We start from the raw sequence: 21,431 nt of genomic DNA, 5'->3' as shown, positions 1-21,431 counted from the left end.
GCTAGTACTGCCATCTTGCGGTAAAGTCTGGAAACCATGACGTCGGACTACGGTCATCTCCAGTACGGTTAAACACGCGATACGAGAGCGGAGAGAACGACACGACTTCCGATCATCGCGTGATCGCCCTTTCAGTTAATGTTACTTATGGCAGCGAACGTGGCGGCCGTTCCGACTGTTCGTGCTCTCAACTGACCTCCCGGAGGGGAGCCGCCGGCAGGCCGCCATGTGCTAAACGTCACTAGTTATTGATTCACAGTAGTTATTGAACAAAGTAAAAAAAAAGGGGGAAACGTCTACTAAAGGCAATTTTAACGGCAAGCAACGCGACTCCCAATTGCGATAGCAAAGCCGACTTAGCAGAGAGAGCAACACAACTCCCTATCATCGCGCAATCGCTGGAAAAAATATGATAACTTTTTTATTTTTCGTCTCTGGTCCAAAAGTAGGGTATCGTTGAACTCGTCTTGGTCCCCTCAGTTCAGATATATACTCAAAGTCCCGAAATTCCATAGATAGTAATCTATAGTATCCCCGAAAACGTTTGCTTGTCTCGTATGCAAAATGTTGGCAGTTTCTAGGTTATGGAGTTGGTTTTTTACATATTAACCAGCATTTGCTGTCACATATCACAGGTACGTAGAAAATTTTAATGAAATTATTTTAGTAAAGCCTTCAAACAGTATGAGGTTTCACAGTTTGTTTACAGATCTACATCAATACATTTGTTTGTTGTTATTACTTGCATATAATAAGCCATTCGTGGTTTCAAATCACTCTAAATTTCAAAGGAAAGAGTCACTTTAAACTTCTTAATGGTAATAATAATGGTAAGATGAATGTGATTAATTACTAGACACGATATTCATTTCACGATAGAAACGAAACCAATCCTAAAAATATATTTTTTAAAATCTTACTTTTAAAATGTTTTCTGTTAACCCAATTTTCTATAATTTTCACGCGTACAAATTAATTTCATCTAAAAAATTAACTGAATAGTTTAAATCTACATTTACTTTACACGATTTCACTGTTGCATAGTAAATCTAATTTGACATACTGAAAATGACTCATTTCCGTTCGTATAGACATCTGGCGGAAAAATATCGCGGTTGATAAATAAATAAAAATTAATACTTTTTTTATAAATTTCATTTAAAATATTTTAATCGTAATAATATTAATAAATAAGTAAAGTAGTTTGTGTTTTAATTTTAATTAATACATAACTTTATTAATATTTTTATTTCTGTCTATGGCTCCTGCATTTAGCAGACTGAACAGGGCCACGCGTTCAGTCAGGCACTATCCTTTGACAGACAACTAGGAAAACTGGTGGACGAAGTTAAAATCGAATATAAATAAATATAATAAATTAAAATTAAAATAGTAATTTATTTATTTTTAAAATGAAACTATTCAATCCGACACGTGCAGGTATTACTGCCGTAATCGTTTTAGCGTGTGAATTTCGCGAATGTAGTACACAAAGAAACTGGAATAATTTTTTACAACAGGATCTTTTATTCGCGTATATAGATACAGGAAGGATTGTGGGATGCCAGCTATAATATCTCTATCCCCGACACAGGTATATATTAGTACGGAACCCGACAAAAAAATTAATAACATAAGCTTCAGGTCTCGTGACGACTATTCCGATACATAAATAACTATCTTACAAAGGGTGATTACAAATATATATAGACCTTACTTCTAAACTTATAATTAATTATAACTAATGCAGAATGATAGAAGAATTTAGGACAATAAAATAACGGATAGGAGAAGAAAAAAAGAAATGGGTACACAACTATTTCCGCGCTAATGCGATGAGGTGCATATAACGGTACATATAACGGTGTATATGACGGATCTCTTCTTAATGACGAAAAAACAGTCAATATATTCACTAAACATATAGTCTTCCTTGTCTTCACCCACGTGGTCTCGAAGACGCATACGGGAGCTCTCCTCTTCTCGTCTTTCCTCCTTCAGCTCTAGCTCAAAAGTGACTCCTTTGTCTTAGTTCTACCCCTGAGGGCTGCGTACAGTCCTATTGTCCATAATGGGGTCGCCTATTGTTAAGCCGTTAAGCACCGGTCGGGGAAGGGTTCCAGGAAGTAAAGATAATAGGAATAGGAAAGAGAAGGAAAAATATATTTTAAGATAAAATAAAATATAACTATACATTACACAAATGGCATCTAGCCACAAGCGGCCGGATGGCCGAGCGGTGAAAGTGACAGCCTACCGCTCTGCGGGACCCGGGATCCAATCCGGACGGGTCGAAAAATTCCTGGGGATTTTCTGACCCGTAGGTGGTTCGTCCAAATATGTCGGGCTCCGTTCCTCACCCTCGGCCGCCTGGCCGAACTCATAATGGGCTTGTTAAAAGAGGCCCTCTTAGTGCCCTTAATTTAAAAAAACTGTCGTAAGTGTAAAATTTTCCAAAGTGAAACGAAGAGAGATGGAGTGATGACAGTAAAAGTCTACTGAAAATAGGGCTGAAATCCAGGCTGACTTACGCGCCATTTTTACGATTACAGTGATACCTCGGTTTTCGTCGATAATTCATCCACCGAAAACCGAGACAATTATTTCCATATGAATCAATGTAAATCCAATTAATTTGTTCTAGACAGTCCAAAATACATAATAAAAACACATTTTATAGAGAATTAATATAGCGTTAAATACTAAAGGCAATAAGAAATTAATATTTAAAAAAAACTAATCTAAAGGAAAGCAATGGAATTGTTTGGCTAGACGCGCGGGGTAATGTCTTATCTTGTAGAAGTTAGTTGGACATGAGCTTTTAGCCTATATCGTCCCGTGGTAAAGTGTGAAGTAATTGTGATGTAATAGTAGTTGTATGAGTTAATGATGATCTTATCGCGGGAAATAATGCCTCCCGGGAGGTCTGTTTAAAGGTAACTGGCCCTATTCAGGCGTTACAGACGTGGAAAAAACCCAGAAAACTCCACGTGACCAGCCCGTCTTGGAGAAGCGCAAACCCACGACCGAACTCCCAGTGTTCAGGAAACGGAAACGTTGGCTAATGGTGGGCCGTCGCAAGGTAATGCTCACACAACAAGAAATAACTCCACACTGAGCCGGAAAACGCGTGGGTCGCCCATCGATTTCGCAAAATTAGCAGCAAGGTCACTTGATCACGCCGACGAAATCCGAGGCAATCGACGGAAACCGAAACCGACGATAACCGAAGTCAACGAAAACCGAGGTATTACTGTATTTAAACATGGATATGTTGAGATGGTTACATAAATATAAACATGCAGTATAATCAAAATAATCACCTCAATTATGATCACACTAATTAAAACGATTTCATTAAATTTTATTACTTATTTCATTTAAAAAATGCTAATAATAATAATTACTTAAATTAAGAATTCAATAAATACAGTATATGCAAGGACTTACATTTTATGATAGACCTTAAGTTTAATAAAAAATATATGTAATATATTTATAAAGTAAAATCGTTTAATACACATACAAATTATATAATAATAAACCCAATAAGTATTTCGAATTGTTTTTGCTATTAACTGCAGAATAATTATCTATTTTGCCTTAAAATTCAACAATAAAAATTATAGTAAACAAGCGGTAACAGATGTAGTACCTTGATTTCGCATAAAAATGGCAAATAAGTCAGCCCGGGTTTAAGGAGCCTTAACTAAAATTGGTTTGAATATACGAGTAAGAATCCTTACAGTGAGCGGAGTCAGAACTATTAAGATAATCGACCAATATCGTGGCACAGTATAATTGGTTCGGGTCTCCTGTTGATGGGGACCCCAGTCGATTGCCCTTGTTGCCCATAGGATAACGCGCTACTGTTTTCGAATTATTTATTTTAAGTTTTAATTTGAACATATAGTAATATTTTTTTCTGCATTGTTTTAAATAATTATTAAACGTTGTGATGCTACTTTGTAGTGAATTGTCTCGGCAAATGCGTGTCCCAATGATCTAGGTTGTTCTATTCCGTTTATTGAAAAACTTGTTGTATTTATTAATCCTCGCTACAAACGGCCGGGTGGCTAAGGTGGCAGCCTACCGCTCTGGAGACCAGAAATCGAATCAGGACGGTCGAAACAAATTTCAAGAATTTTTCGGAAATGGTCCATCCGGACATGTCGGCCGCCGGCCACATCGTTGTATATCTGATTGCACCTATAATGGACTTGCTAATAAACGATCCTTCTAATCCCCACAGCGCGAAAAAAATAAAAAATATATATATCGCTAGAGAAAGTATTATGGTATTATTGTTTCATATATATATATATATTTAGTGATGTATAACACAAAATGACTTTTGGTAAATTTAGAATTAACATTGCACGACAATAGCGTACTCGAGATTTTTCAGTAGAATTCAAAAATTAGCAATTCTGGCAACACTTTCTTATTCATGTCTTCCCCTATTGAAAGTTTTCAAATAAATGAAAAAAACAAAAACAAAAAAAACGTTTGCGCACGTTATAAGTTTTTAAAAAATATTTTAAATATAAAATTTATATTAAATTAATAATTAAAAAAATATTTCAAATTTAAATTTTATGATAGAATACATAGAGATATTTAATTTGAAATTTAAAAAATGTATTACGTATTAACGGAATTGTCAATATGGATTAAATAATAAATATGAACGAAGAAACGGTTGTAGATCAAGAAAGTTGTAAGAAAATTTATATTTCAGTACAAATACTGTTTTAAAAATTAATTTCATTTATTATTACGGCATTTATAAATAAAACATTTAAACCTTAATCTACTTGAATTCTATTTTAAAAAGTTTTTTGCAGTTCGATTCGTGTTAAAATTAAAATATTTTTCTAATTTTATTATATGTTATAATGTATTTAATATAAAATACAGTGAAACCTCGATTTATACACCGGACTTTCGGCTATCGCGGACATCCCGTCACCCGAATTAGTCCGTTAAATCGAGGTTTTAAAGTAATATAATATATATACAGTACCTTATATTCTATTACCATAATACTATTTTCCTTCACAAAGCACACAAAAAGTTAAAATGAACAAAACAAAAATATAAACAATTGCAAAAAGAACTTAAACGCAACAAACAATATACTGTAACGAAAATGCTCGAAAAATTATTCAAAAACTAGAAAAATGCTTTCTAAATCTGGTGCAACGACGGTAGAAGTTTAGAGGTATTGAAAGGCCATCTCGACGACCAGTGGCACCCTCAGGATTCACTCTTGGGGGATCCCAGTCAAACGGATAAAAAAGTTTTCAATTCGAATTCAAAAAAATTCCCGCCTTATGTGACCGCTATTTGATAAGAAGTATAGAAAACACAATATAAATAAAAATGAATTATAAGTAGGAAAATAGTTTTGAAACATTTTCTTTGTAAGATATAGTAAATTTAATACAATACTGGAATTTCTAGGTTACGATCGCGACACTAGTTTATATCAAAACTACGGGTGCATCGTTCGATGATTGGGGTAGCGACAAGTTTGTAAGATAGTAATTGGAACAAATAGACTTATTCGATAACAAACTTATTGAATAAGTCGACGCTATTTACGATCGGAATTTGTTTGATTCCAGACGTTTTCATTCTAAACACAATAATTTGTTGTATTTCGAACTGAAACATAATCACACCCGTGAGGCCAACGTCACCAAGTAGAAGAGGAGGCGGAAAATTCGGAAGGGTAGGTTATCGCTTCTCGGCCCTTTTGGCTTAGATCGTTTTTATAAATCTGTTCTGATCAGCTTGATATCTGATTCGCTTCTATTAGAAGCTTTCGATGTTAAACTGATTTTTGGGAACTGGCGAAGTGTTTGAGCTTGCTCTTACTTTGCCCGCGGTTGGCTCGGGCTTGCACTTTCTCCGAGAACAGCCCACACCCCTATGGGGTTCTAAATAATAAAGATTAGAAGTTCTTCACTATCGATTTTAGAACACGGTACGTCGGTAACAGGCTGTGTGTCTAAGAAAATCTCGTGTAACAAAAATGCTGCTGCAACTCAGTGGCGTGCCGTGACATTTGACGATAGGGAAGCGTTGTTTTTGTAAAAAGCCGACTTCTAGGGGCAATCAGTTAATTGCGCGTCAGTGATGGTCTTAGGTCCATACGTGCGTAGTGGCGGAAGAGAAAGACGACAAGTATCTGACAAAAATCGTTTATTTTAACATAAAATAAACACACTACGTACAAAATAGTTTGCTTTAGGACAATCTGTTGATTCGGACGTCGATGTGGTTCTTTGATCGTCCGAAGTGGCACGGGTTACGAGTTGGCACAATAGACGAGAAACTGTTTTTTTATTTTTATTTGCGCATTGATCACGGCATTTTGGTTATTCGGAACGTTAACCGAGTACCGGGTGTCCTCGATTGTCGGGGATTATATCAATCTCCGTTCTTTCTTTCGTCCGTTTTGATTGGTCGTTCTCCCTCAATTACGCTTCCCGAGTGGCTGGTCCCTGGTTACTAAGCGTAACGAGACTTCTACCCGGAGCGCCAGAAAGGTCAAAATCGAAGACGAATTCGACCTTCCACCGATCATAGGACGACTTTCTTCCGCGATTTATAATTTCTGCCTCGCAGTTTGATATAAATAATGGGTGTCCGACTACAAACGACTTTTACCTACGTTTTTTCTATCGAAAGCAACGCTAGCGACCACAATCTTTCCTCCGACAGTGTGTTCCTTGTATGAATTCTGTATGAATATATGATGTATGTCTGGCCAATGTATGAATTCGCTTCGTGGTCGAAAAATGCGCTCAACACACCCACTGGTAGATGGGACCGTAAAAATTTATGATATTAAATCATATAATTCTTTTAGTACGCCTTTGTTCGGATCGTCATTAATTGTAATACTTTCTATGTCTAACAGTTACTTGTCAACATAGTCCGGACACGAGTGTAAATATCGCGCGATTCTCTACGTAATTTAGATAAATTAAAAAATTCCCATAAAATTTACTTAATTTAAAGAATTAAAACGCGCATGGTAAAATTGTTTTTCATAATATTAAAATTATTAACGTCTAAAAGTGATAAAAATTCTAGATTTTATGTCTACTAAGTAATGCTATCAAATCAATTTATTACTTAATAAAAAAGCCAGCAGCCAGTTGCTGAACTTTTCCGGCAATGTTTTATCTCTCCACCCCCTCGACCTTTAATCGCCAAAATTTAATACCGTCGGTCCCCCTAATAGACAAACCTTCCTGCAAAATTTCAGAAATTTTCGGCAAGAAGCACAGGAGTTATTAAGCTTCAAACAGGGCGAACAAAATCGTGCTCCCACACACACTAACATCCATACATACAGAAAAAAAAACCCCAAATTTTATTGCATTTCTTGGCATTTCGAGGTGTCGAGAATTACATCATTTTCTGATTATTCCCATACTTAAATAAGATTTTCAAAGCAACATGATTTTAAACTATAACAATAAGTTTATAACTATTATAGAATCCTGATGTAAACAAATTGATATGGCAGAACACTAAGTATTGTAGCTTACTGTATTTAAGACTTCTTCAGTTATACCTCAGTTACATTTGAACACAAAGAGCAGAAAAAACAATGAGGTATTATGATTACTTTATTTAGAATGTTTTAAGTGAAAGACTGCTTTAAGTGAAAGCCTTAAACAATATTCACGTAAAACAATGAAATGATGTAAATCCAATAATGATGCCTAAGGAGTGATACCCGGTACCTACAGTCGGCGCCGTAACTAGCCTTTTATACGCCCGGTGCGAGTTTTGTAACTACCCCCCAAAACTTGGTCCGGGTCATTTCTGCGCCCCACCCAGTCTGCGCTCTGTGCCCGGGCACCGCCCTAGTTACGGCACTGTCTACGGTACAAACTTACAAGTTTACCGAAGCAAAATACTGCTTTAGAAGTTTAAATTTTGTCAAAATAGATAAAGTTTTTATTTATTTTTCTGTCTTTCAAGGTGTCCCATTGATGACTGTCTGATTTTTTAACATAATAATATACTAACTACAAGTTCTCATTGCGTTACTTTTGGCCATTTTGCAGATAAGAGATATCACTTCTTAGTCATAAATATGTTCAATTTTAGTTTTCAAATTTATATAAAATAATGTGTTGTTATAAAATTACGAGAAACGTTAACGTGATTAAAACAACGTTAATTTTTTTATTTAACAGGGCTTAAATATTTAAAAGCTGTGAAAGATGATTTTGAAGAGAAATGGAACAATGCTTTACCAGTAAAGTATATTATTTATGATTTTCATTTAATTTTTACAACCTGTAAATTTTATATTTGATTTCATTTATACATACTTTTTAATAAAAATAAGTTATTCTGCAGTATTATTTTTATTGTAAATTACACAAACATTTATAGTATTTGTAATAAAGATTGTAGGCAAATAGATTTTCAGGATTTGTTTTCTACAGAGTGATTGCAAAATCCATTTGTATGAAGTTATGTCTTAGGTCTCTCAGTTACAGAATATCTCAACGATATGAATTGGGTGTGTAGCTGAGATTCTTTGGCCATTGAAGTTAGATTTTACAAGATATTGCCGTTAGCTGTAGGACATAGTAAAAGAGAAAGTTCTCAATCTCATTCTCCCACTGTTTAAAACTGAAAAATAGTTATCAATGACTACTTTAATGAAGCTCTCACCTCTCAATACATAAGAAGGATATTCAGAAAAACATAAGAAAAACTTAAAATTACTGAATGAAATAGAGAAAGCATGCAGACAGCTTCTAACTAGCAGATATAAGGAATGTGTGTCCACCGTGCGTACAAAACAAACTGTACTGTGCATGCAAATACCGTGGTACACATATTTGAGTAAAATTCATTTACAAAATATAAAATTGTTTGAGCTGTAGAAGAATTTATTTAAATTAAAAATAATATTTAATTGCCCACTAATTCTTACGGCCGTCCATAAATTACATCCGCATTTTTTTGAAATTTTTACTCCCCCTCTACCTTTGATCCAGCCTGTCCAAGGTTTTCTAACTTCCTCCCCTCTTTAGACTTTCAACAAAACTCAACTTCCCTTAAAACTTCTGTCACTTTATGAATGATAGATACCTTCAGTAAGAATGAAACATAGAAAAATTTTTGAAATAAATATAATTAAATGCATATACTGTATAAAATTTAATGAAGTAAAACAGATGTTCACTGAAGCTCAGTTTTTCCTCTCCCCCTTGTCCATGCATTAAAATGTCCTTGCACACTACACAAACATACATTCATATACAAATAGTATTCACTAAACTTCCAAAAATGGTACAGAACTAGAGACTGTCCAGTTAGTAAAAAGACAAAAAGACCAACTGAATCCAAAACAATTAGCATTGTGTATCTAGAGAATTATGTCCCTTGTCTATTTGTTTGTCTGGGACTTTTTAGCATTTGAAGCATGAAATATATCAAAATATTTAAGGAATTTTACTTATTTTCATTGTTTTCTAATATTTTGAGTTCATAAATTTTTTATATATTTAATACATATAAAATTATTATTTATATTTCAGAATGAAGGAAAATTAGATGATTTTATCCTAATGAAAACATTAGGATCAGGTTCCTTTGGTGTTGTAAAACTTGTCAAACACAAAAATACTGAAGAATTTTATGCTCTTAAAGTTTTAAGTAAGGAAGAGGTAATAAATCTTTTGTACACTACATCTATATAAAGATATTGATCCTTAGCTCATGTATTTTATGTCATTTATTTACTTCATTTTCATTCTTGTTATAAAATAAACATAGCAAAAAGTTTATCAAATGTATCTACGCAAACATTTTGACTCTGGTCTAACTTCAACTTCTCAGTTTTTGAATTTTTGACTCTCTCTTTTATTTATTTATTAATATAGGATATAAAAAATAAATATAAAAATGTTCACAAATTAGAAGAAACAATAAATGTCTTCATATCTTGTCCTTTTTAATACCTCAGGAACACAACAGTCTACAGGCAGGGTTGATCTTTTATTTGAGGCTGCTCATCCGCCTCAGTATGCAAAAATGTTATAAAATTCCAGTTAAAAATAAATACACTAATTATATACTTCGTATATTGATTGAATGCACACAACATACAAGGCACTGTCAATGGGAATCATACCATTTTTTAGAATCATAACCTGTCAATTGGTCCATTTTGCTTGACTCCAACTCTGACCCCAGTAACTCAAAATGGTTTTTGACTCTCCATTTCCAACTCTATGGCCTTGAACAGAACAATCCAACAAAGATTAGCCCAGGTATCTCTGACATGCATACATTCATCTAACTTGACAAGATGTTGGTAACCGGAGTACCATTTTTTTATTAATTGCCCACTTAACACTCCCCTTCAATTAAAAATTCTTACAACCAATTTTAAACATTTACAAAAATTCTTGAACATGTCAAACTTTCAAAACAAAATCCTTAGATAAATTAAAATTTATTTCAGACCCTTCAATAAACTTTTAAAAAATAACAAGTAGTAGATTTCTTGTCTTTGTCTCCTGCTAAGTTTGCATCTACAAAGCCCTGAATTTCTTTGCTATCCAAGTTTCTTTCATAAATTATTGATAACTTGACATCTGAAGTTCCTTTTAAGTCTCTTAGAACATGTTTCAAAGCTTTTAGTAACTGTTCATTTGCTTTATTTTGATAACGACTGAGCATACTGAGTACCGAACATAAAAATCAGGATGTGATCCTTACATACCATACGTTAAAAACTTAATTAGGCATCTGCATTTAGTTTCTAAGGTTCCATCATTTGATAACATGCTCAAAATCTCAAAATTTGGCTGTAAAAGGTGTTGATGTTGGAATACATTCTTCCGTTCCATAAATTTTCAAAATATTTGTCATATGCTTTTAGTATTAATAAAGTGTAGAATTGCATATTGAAATTGATCAAAAAATTAATTTCAATATGCAATTCAGCACTTTATTAATTTAGAATACATTGTTTAGTCCTCTATTTTAATCATTGTTACCAATTTCTGTTATGTTGGCGCAGTAAACACTAAGAATGTACAAACCAATATAAAGCATTTATTAAGACCGACCCGCTTGACCCAACATAAATTAATTATACAACTATTAAACTGAGGTTAACTGACCACTATCTTTACACTGCCTTGAACTTAGTGTGTTCAAGCTTGATACCTCACAGGAACCAATGACCAGTTGAACAATACAAATGACCACACTGTAATTACAGTAAGTGGATTTCACTATTACTGAAACAGTAACAAACTTTATGAAACTTATATAATCTTTTTTAATTTATACAATTCAAATTAATTTTATAAAAATAAAAATGTATTTTAATTAAGAAATATTAAAATGATTAAAATAAAAATTAATAAATTTTCTATATATTAATAATTACAGATTGTAAAACTTAAACAAATCGAACATACTCTAAATGAAAAGAAGATATTACAAAGTATTAGTTTTCCCTTTCTTGTGAAGTTAATGTTTTCATTCAAGGTATTTGTATTATTTGTCTTAATAATTAATTATATGGTGATTATATGGTGATTATATAAGATAATGTTTTTAGAGTTTTATGTATTAATACAAATTTTACACAAAACTATATACATTCATGTAATGACAGTGATTTTTGTCAGTAAACGAATAATATTGTAGTGTAAAATCAAATGAAATCCATTTGTTCTGTATCACATGGTCTGATGCACATGAAATGTGATAGTTTCTTGCACAGAACAATCAAGAATGGGTGTGATCTTAAGACCACGTGATTTAGATTATTATTGACCTTTTGTCTACCAAATGGGCTTCTCATAGTTGGGAAGGTTGAGCTGTGGATTTTTAGGCTCTAATAGGGCAAAGCAGTGGAAAACCTGTCTGAATGCCTTTGGAAACTTCTAATAAACTTTGGATAAATTTAATAATTAGAGTTTTATTTGATTTCAAGATAAAAAATTATGACATTGTTATCTTAGATGTAATATAGACATACCTAACGAGTTATGGAGGTTTAAATGATTTAGTATTTCAGCCTTTAGAAAACTTCAAAAAATTTTGAGTTACAATGGATTTTAATGGCTGATTAACAGATTCTAATGGACTTTATAACAGTTCCAATCGTCTGTTTATTCATTAAAATGCATTACTAGCTTAATTAGTAGGTACCTTATAGTTAATTGGGAATAAATTAAATAGTCTTCATTAATTAGCATAATGTTCAGCTAACTATATATAAAATAATTTTGCATATTTATGCGTGAATTGTCTGGATATTGCTGTACCTGTTAGTACATTTGTCCACTTAACTGATTGCTTTGACAACTATTACTGGCTTACTACCTATAATACCTCTTGAATAATGGATTCAAATGGTGTACAATCTCAAGCTGAACTTAACAACACAGAAGACTCATAAAGCGGCCCAGCTGTTGTTCTTGGGCCAATAGAAAACATAATACTGAAAGAGGCAAGTTTCCACCTGTGGAAAATACTTGACTTGGTACCTGAAACTTACCAGTCAAATTTAAAGATAGAGCAGCGTAAAGAGATCTGGAAAAGGGTTTCAGAGTTACGTAGCTGTGTCAGCCAAATATCCTTATGGAATCCTTAGGGAACTCAGAACAAAACCCAGCCCCCCTCTAGTATTTAGTAATGGACAGGGGATCCAACCAACCTATGCCACTATTACCAAAAATAACAGACCAATTCAACCAAGCTCAACTACTAGGGTGGTCGATAAGTCATTAAACAGAAAACTGCAAAGACAGGATACTGTTGGCAGCCATGCCGTTCTGGTCTACACAAAAGAAAATGTGGACCCCAAAACAAGACGAATATCGAAAAAGTTAAAGACACAATTCTAAATACAATCGAGCCTCAAAAACTCCGAATCAGAGTCGGGGCAATAAAGGACGTGAGAAATGACGGATTTTGCATCCGAGTTGGTAGTCAGAAAGAAGGGGAGGTCCTTATGAATGCTATCAAAAATATTGCACACGTTAAAGAAAAAATCAGATGCTCAACATCTATGGGCAGGGTCCTCAGAGTTATTCTGTTAAACGTGCCAGATGCAGTTGAAAATGAAGATATTCTCCCCTATATATATATATATATATATATATATATATATACAAGCAAAATAAAGAACTGCAAGTAATTGACAAACAAAAATTTCTATCTGTCTGTCGAGTTAGCACTGTTTTGAATAGAGGCCAGATGAAAGAAAATTGTAGACACATGGTCATTGCAGTCACCCCAAACATCAGAAGAGCAATTGTAGGTCTAAAACGCATATCATTATCGTGAGTCAATGTAAAGACTGATGACTACATTCCCCTAATAAGATGTTATAACTGCTGCGGATATGGCCATTACGCCAAAAACTGTATAGAATATCTCACATGTAGTCACTGCAAAAAGCAGCATAAATATGCAGAGTGCAATTGACTGGATAGACTGGTAGAGAAAACGTCACTGACGAGGATCATCGACCACCCTCCCTACAGTCTGGACCTCACTCCAAGTGACTTTCACCTGTTTCCACTCTTGAAGGAGAACCTAGCAGGACTATGATTTGCTTCAGATGAGAAAGTGAAACACTTTGCAACAATTTGGATGAACACGCAAGGATAGGATTTTTACCAGGAGGGAATTTTCAAACTCATCACACGAAGTGACAAGTGCCTAAACCGATATGGAGACTATGTTGAAAAATAACCTAATGTATGTACAGTACTATCAGTTGGCTGTATTGGTTGTATGAAATAAAATGTACACTTTTCACTGCAGGCTTTGTAACCTTACTTTTTGATCATCCCTTGTGTATAGCATTATTTGATACCTTGTTGTTCTGTTTTTAAGTTAAATAGGTTATCAGGTTAAGTGACTTTAAAGAAGGTACTTAATCTTTAAAAATATGTACTACTGGTTGAGATTTAAGTATATTACCTTTCTATTTGATTAACCATTTTCTATTTTTTGCACATTATCTTTGTAAATAACACAAAAAGGAAGTGTTTCTAGAAATTCATTTAAACATTACTGCATTCTCAAATTTGGATAAATATCTTTATGACTGATTTTTTTATCATTTTTTTCTTATTTTCTAGGATAATTCAAATTTATATCTTGCACTAGAATATGTTCAAGGAGGAGAAATGTTTACACATTTAAGAAAAAGTGTAAAATTCAGGTAAATTAAATATGAGATTTTTCAGTTGTTTTCTGTTTTTATTTTAAAAACAAATAATTTAAATTTATTTAATATGTCTTAACTACTATGAATAGAACAACTTCATAATTCTTTACAGTTGTCTTTACTGCACTTCATTTGTATGTGGGCACTTTCCAGATGAAGGATGATGGGCTCCTTTGTTAGCCAGTTTTTACATCCCTGAGACAATTGAGACAATGGTTTGTCAATACATAACAGAATTAGAATTTTTTTCTCATGATATTTTCAACATAAGCATTAGCTTATTTAATATCGTCGTACTTTCTAATTAAAGTTTTGTTGAGACTTCTAATATTATTAAATAGTTCTCATATTACAGAGGTAAATCAGGTCTTATTTTAAAGATTTTTTCCTACTGCACAAATATCAGTTTTGTTTTGACCAAACAAATAAATCCTAGTGTTAATTTGAGGTGGAGAGCATATATTTTAAATTAAATAAATTAAAAATATAATTAAAAATTGCAGCCCGGCATTGTGACAATGTCACAATAAATAATTACTGGTTAACTTCAATCATTGTTCAATCTTAATAGAGTCGTGCACTGTGTATCGGCATACAATATAATTTACTATGATAAGTGTGCTGTGGTTGTGGAGTATGGTTTTAAATGATAATATTGATGTTGTGTCTGCATAAAAAATATCTATTGTATACTTGATACAAATAGTATATCTTACATTCAATAGTATATTAACGTTCCTTCTGTAGCTGTTATTTCATGGGCTGAATAATGTATACAGTAAAAATTGTGTAAAGTTTTATTTTTGAGGTTCAGGAGATTAAAAAATGCAGACATCATAATAACAAGGTTTATATTAATTTAACTCAAGAAGAAAGCACCAAACAGTAAATAACTGGGAGCTGTTTAGACATGTCGCAAGAATACAACCAAAGAGCTGTTATCCTGGAATTGCAATTGTTACCATCCTCGCAAATCGGCGTGGTTTGGCTACGAGAAGACACAAGTTTACAACATAGCCAAGAAGTTCAGGGAGTCAGACAACAAGGAGAATGTGACTCTCGATAAGGAAACTTGCAGTAAGCATTCTGATTGCAAGAGAATTGAGAATTCATAACCAAATTGAAGGAGAAGATTGATCAGAACAACAGTGCATGAAGCACGAGTGACCTCACAAAAGAAAATGGGCACGGTAAGGTCGACGATCAGTCACACAGTGCAGGAGGACCCGCAATACTGTTCTTTTGTCCCGAGGAATCACTAGTTCTTGATTGAGAAGAACAAAAACGACAGAAAACTGAAAGCTTGGACTCTGGTTTTGACTTGCAGTCCTGTCCAGCTCTGACTGCTGCATCCCCTTGATTACTATGTCTGGAGCATGATTGAGGCAAAGGTAAATGTAAAGCATCACAATACAAGGATGCTATAAAGGCTTCCATCATAAAAGCAATAGAATATCTTGTACAATGTTTTGAATCTGTTTACATTAGATTTGAATTGAGTATTTAAAGACATTTATAAAAATTATTATTTCTTATGTACAGTCTAAGTAAATATATCATCAAAATTTTATTTATTTTATACTTACTTAATAATCATTAACTCTGTTATATACATAGTTTTAAATTTTGTTCTAATATTTAAGAATATGTATCATAAAATATGTATATTTTTGTAGTGAAAATCAAGCAAAATTTTATGCTTCTCAAGTTATTTTGGCATTTGAATTTTTACACTCATTAGACATTGCTTACAGAGATCTAAAACCAGAAAATATTCTCATTGACCATCTCGGCTATATTAAGGTATAAATTTAAATATATTATAACAAATTGCAATTATACTGCAATTAAATTAAATAAACCTAGTTATAATAATATGATATTTATTACAAACTATTTTAACATTACTGTAATTAAATATGTTTAGAATAAATTGCTTTTATGCACTGAAACCAGTATTTCATGGAGTACATTGAATTTAATTTTATTATATAAACTTTATTGTATTCCTTTTTATTATTATTTTCAAATAAAAAATGTTAATTAACCCTCCAGAGGTTACCTTAAAACAAGGAATGAGAATACTGGGGGATTAATCCCCAAAAATTCCGCCGAAGAAAATGTCTAAAGTCAACACTGTGTACATTGGGGGTCCATAATGCTGCATTACTGCTTTTGTTTCAATTTTAATTGTTGATTTAGTTTAATAAGAGTTTATTGATGTATTATATCACAATTTATTGATGTTAAGAATACATTTAATAACATTTTTGTTAATATTGGAAATTTTATCTTTTGTTCTTCTATAAATTAGATAGCAGATTTTGGTTTTGCTAAACGTTTCAAAGGTAGAACGTATACTCTTTGTGGAACGCCAGAATATATTGCTCCTGAAATCATTCTTGGAAAAGTAAGTAATGTTAAAAAAATTATGGCAGTTGTATGATAAATTTATACAAAGCTATTATGCAATTAATTGGCCTCATTTGATACTTTATATAAATTATTATATCATATTAGAAGTATTATTTATCTGCTATTTATTTTCAAAGAATGCTTTTTAATTTTATTGAATTCAATAGTATTTTTATAATTTAATACTAATAATTTCGATAATATAATACTTTTGTTCATGTTACTCATAGGCTATCTGTGTTTGAAAACATTTTGAAAGGAATGCTGTCTTTTTACACTTTACACCCAACAGTCACTAAGAAGGCCTTTTTTTCCAGATTCATTATTAGTTTGGCATTGTTTGGCAAGTTATAACATTGGGGTAAGGTTGGTGGTGAGGGACAAGGCTTGACATATCTCGGAAAAATTTCCTGGGATTGCTTTTCCAGATTCAGTTCCAGGTGCCAAGAGCTGACACCTTAAGTGCCTTGAACACTTTGACCTTCCAATCTTTGCAGTGATCAAGCTATGTCATAGGGCAGATTAGCCAATCATGAATTGTAATTACAAAAGTCACTCTTACAGAACAATAACTGCTGTATAGAAATGTGCAGTTAGCATAACTTGGGATGAATAGGGAGGGCAGTCTGCCTAGGCTGCAATGAAAAGAAATGTTCTTTTTCATCAGAATAATAGAAGGATATAAGACACCAAACAATTTTATTTTCCTACAAAAACACTACTTATTGTCAAAAATTTTCTACATAAACACTTTTTGTTTCTTTCACTTTTAGTGTAAGCATGTTTGATCTGTATTATGTTTTTTTTCTGGTGGCACCAAACTCAAGAACTGTTCTGAGCAGCACAAATCCTAGCTACGTTGCTGGAAACAGGAATATATGAGATAAGTTATGTAAAAGTTTTTTGCAGTTATTGGTTATACAAACAAAACTATGGTAATTAAAATGTCCATAAAACTGTTTGATGGTCGAGACAATGCAACATAATGGCTATCTTTTGGGGAAATGCCTCCCAGGAGGACTTTTTGAGAAAATGGCCTTCATTTAGGTGTTAAATACATAAATAATACCTGTAAAACTTCAGTGTTTTTCATAGATACAAATGTAGAATCAATTAGCAATGTCACTGGTTTTATCCACTCAGCCTGTCACTGCATAAATTAATATTTTTATGGTAGTCATAAAAATGTTCCACCAAAACCATTGTAAATAATATTCAATATATATTAATAAAATAGAACTTGTAAGGATTAAATAAATGTTTGTGTTTAGTTATTTTTGTGTAATAAATCTTTTGTATTGTCTTATATAGTTATATGCATAGAAAATGCCTTAAATATTGTATTTATGGATATTATATTAAAATAATTGATGAAAGAAATGGATGTTTAGATGTTAGGATCATCATTTTGATTAATCTTAATGACAATTTTAATATATTGTTTTTTTTATAATTAATAGTTATTACCATAATATTTTATTAAGCTAAATTATCATTATAATATAATGTTAGCAATTTCCAAAAATAAATATAAAAAAGAACCATTTTCCAATTTTGTATTCTATTTAAATTTACTTCAATTGATGAACTTTATATATTTTTATTACTATTTATTCTCTAGGGTTACAGTAAAGCTGTAGATTGGTGGACTTGTGGAGTATTAATTTATGAAATGACTGCTGGCTATCCTCCATTTTATGCAGATAAGCCAATTAATATGTATGAAAAAATAGCTGCTGGAAAGGTATCAGTTTTTCAATGTAATAATATACTTACAATGCTTGATTACGATAAGTATTGGTCTCTATTGGTTTCTACTGTAAAGTAAAAACCAATAAAACACCAATAGAATCTCCTATTAGTTTCTATTGTCTTTTTAACAGGGTTAAGAACTTATAATATATACATCTTAAGATATATTTTATATAAAATAAAACTAATTAAAATATTATTTTACACAATTTATATGGTCACTTTAACTTACTAAAGATTGTTTGTTTTATTTATATATATTTCAGTTTCGTATTCCTCCACATTTTAGTGGAGATCTTAAAAATCTAGTCAAAAATATGTTGCAAGTTGATTTGACAAAACGATTTGGCAATTTAAAACACGGCATTGACGATATTAAGAAACACAAATGGTTTAGCGACATAAATTGGATTGCTGTCTTCCATAGGACTGTATGTATTATTTTTTATCTTGTTTCTATATTATTATCATCATTATTATCTCAAATAATAATATAATTTTCTTAATTGCATACTTATTTTTTATAATATTTATAATGTAACGTTAATTTCAAATTGTATAATAATAAAAAGAATCATTAAACTGTTTCATATCTTTAATGCTTTGTAAAATTGTTTAAAATATCCACGATGAATATATGAAGGATAGAAGAAACACTATAAAAAAATTATGAAGTCACTCTTAATCTTTTTGAGTATTTCTTATATCCCAGAAAATATTTGAAGCTGTTTTAAAAAGTTTTCAATTAGAGAATATATTAAATTTCCATTAAAATTGATAAATTATAAGCAGTTGATGTAACCCTTGGTGCCAAGATGGCGGCTCGTCTGATTTCAGCAAGGAAACAGTGAGACGCATGTTCTAACCTAACCTAACCTATTCTAATAAATTACCATAATTATTAGCAACCAAATTATTAGAATAGGTTAGGTTAGAACATGCGTCCCACTGTTTCCTTCTTGGAATCAGAGACGAGCCGCCATCTTGGCACGAAGGGTTACATTAACCTTATACATAATCTCTAAATCTGTTGTTATATTACTTCCATGAGAGAAAGCTTACACAATATATTTTAATGTTATCTAACAAAACATTTTATCTATCTAATAAAACTTTTGTTTCTAGCAATGTTTTGATTAGCAAGAACATCTAGTAATACATTACAAAACTTTTACCAAAATCCAAAAATTAGTACTCAAGGATTTTAGTTTCAAGTGTGACATTGAAATCCTTGAATACTATAGTTATTTTCTTCTGTAATTCATGTATTCATTATTGTGACTGTCGTATGATAGTTGCAGCATAAAACACAATAATAAAAGTAAGTTTCTAAATAAATTCTAATAGAAATTTTGATATAATATTGAGAATAGTGTAAGAAGATTAACATGCAACTGAAAATATAATACTAAATTAAGCAGTGCACCTTAACAATGGGTAAAGTTGGAGAAATTGTTGTTTTAATTATAATTTTTTACTTGATTTTTTTAATATAAGTTGAGAATTAACTTAGTAAAACATTGTAAAATATAAAGTTAAAATAATCAATAAATATTAATATTATTTCTGTAGCTATAAATCTATTAACCAAGTCCCCATTAGTAGTAGAAAACTGTAGATATCCATAACAAAATTGATGAATACCATATCTTAAATTTTAATAAAATACCTATAATAGTTACAATTCTTCAGATAAAATTTAATTATAATTACCATTATTCAGAACAGTTTTTTACTGCTGCAGGGTGTCTAAAAAGTTACCGTGCGGTGAGAAATTTGTAATGATGTTAAAGTTGTACCTACAGTATTTAATACAATACCTATAAATTGCGTATTCAATTCAAGTTGACTAATTATACGTACAGTATTGCATACAACATACAGGTCTTGTATGAAATACTGTAGGTACAATTTTAACGTCATTACAAATTTCTCACTGCACTGTAACCTTGCAGACAACCTGTAGTAATACATGATTATTTTGAGTTGTTATTAAATTTTATTTAAACCTGTATATTGTAATACTGAACTAAACTTTTGTAATTTAATTAAAATTCTATATATTTATAAAATATCAAGTAGTCGTTTATTAAACTAAAGGGTTTTAACTAATATTTCACTTTTTACTTGATATTTAGGTTCCAGCCCCATTTGTTCCAAAGTGCAAAAGTCCTAGCGATTCAAGTTATTTTACATCTGCATTCGACGAAAAAGACGTAAGAGTATCGGAGACAGAAAAGTTTACTAAAGAATTTGCTGACTTTTAAAAATTCAAAAATATATTTATATATATAAATATATACTTTTTAACAGAAATGTAAGGAATAAAAATACATTGTGTATAAACATTCACCAGCTACTTAAACTAAGAGAAATGTTACAAAATATTATAAGATTAGACTAATTTACATCTTAATATTGGATCTATATATATAAATTTTTATATGAAAGGACTGTTATACTGAAAAATGAATCTAATATATATTAAAATTACAAAGGAATGCACTTTGTTTTGTTGTTATTTATTTATTTATTTTTTGAAAAATTCAACAGCAGTTAAATCAAAAGTGCAGAATTTTAATTTATTATGCAACAGTAGAAATCATAAAAATTACATTATTATTATTTACAAATTCATCAAATAAATGTGTGGAAATAATTAAACAACAATTCGTTTAAATTGCAATCAATGCAATATTGCATTTTATTATTTAAGCCATTATCTGAAGTGAGTAATGTGAGTGAATACAGGAGACTCTGAGTTGATTCTGAGGGCTTTCCATTCCGGGAGGAAAATTTCTGGGAGATTTGATGGTGTTTTTGCTCGGCAATATCAAAATGCCACCATGTATTCTTTTTGTCTGTTTTAATACATACTCCTGGAGCCGACTGCCTCGTCCAGAGGATCAACTTTAGGGTTGATCCCATGGCAAGGGCCACGGCCGCAATTCGGAAGGTGGAGAATATTCAAATTCTGATTATATATTCATTAAATATATTCCGACAATATGAA

General features: G+C 31.8%; 2 protein-coding genes and 1 non-coding gene across 5 annotated transcripts in view; 2 read left to right on the top strand and 1 right to left on the bottom strand.

Moving 5' to 3' along the window:
* The window catches only part of IKKbeta (I-kappaB kinase beta), a 63,689-nt gene extending 62,636 nt beyond the window's left edge, over positions 1 to 1,053 (bottom strand). For both annotated transcript variants that reach the window (XM_067285579.1, XM_067285581.1), the window contains exon 1: positions 921 to 1,053. The gene's annotated coding sequence lies outside the window, so the exon portion shown is untranslated. The remainder of the gene's footprint in view (positions 1 to 920) is intronic.
* A 3,575-nt stretch (positions 1,054 to 4,628) lies between these two features.
* LOC136987887 (cAMP-dependent protein kinase catalytic subunit beta-like) lies at positions 4,629 to 20,923 on the top strand. Of its 2 annotated transcripts, none has more exons than XM_067285649.1 (10): positions 4,629 to 4,720; positions 8,226 to 8,287; positions 9,585 to 9,713; positions 11,452 to 11,550; positions 14,163 to 14,245; positions 15,928 to 16,054; positions 16,566 to 16,661; positions 18,288 to 18,410; positions 18,685 to 18,849; positions 20,557 to 20,923. In XM_067285649.1, the coding sequence occupies exons 1-10, from the start codon at positions 4,687 to 4,689 to the stop codon at positions 20,683 to 20,685; spliced, it is 1,047 nt and encodes a 348-aa protein (XP_067141750.1). In that variant the 5' UTR covers positions 4,629 to 4,686; the 3' UTR covers positions 20,686 to 20,923. The 2 variants fall into 2 exon arrangements, with proteins under 2 accessions (XP_067141750.1, XP_067141751.1); XM_067285650.1 differs by having other exon boundaries at positions 8,226 to 8,292.
* LOC136987906 (U2 spliceosomal RNA) lies at positions 5,745 to 5,936 on the top strand. The gene has a single exon (XR_010882694.1). It is a non-coding gene; the product is annotated as a U2 spliceosomal RNA (small nuclear RNA).
* Positions 20,924 to 21,431: the final 508 nt, after the last annotated feature.

The sequence above is a fragment of the Centruroides vittatus genome, unplaced genomic scaffold (genome assembly GCF_030686945.1).
Source record: "Centruroides vittatus isolate TY-2023 unplaced genomic scaffold, ASM3068694v2 scaffold_2802, whole genome shotgun sequence".
In the NCBI taxonomy this organism is placed as follows: domain Eukaryota; kingdom Metazoa; phylum Arthropoda; class Arachnida; order Scorpiones; family Buthidae; genus Centruroides; species Centruroides vittatus.
The sequence above is the reverse complement of the archived record's forward strand: the minus strand, read 5'-3'. Positions and strand labels throughout refer to the sequence as shown.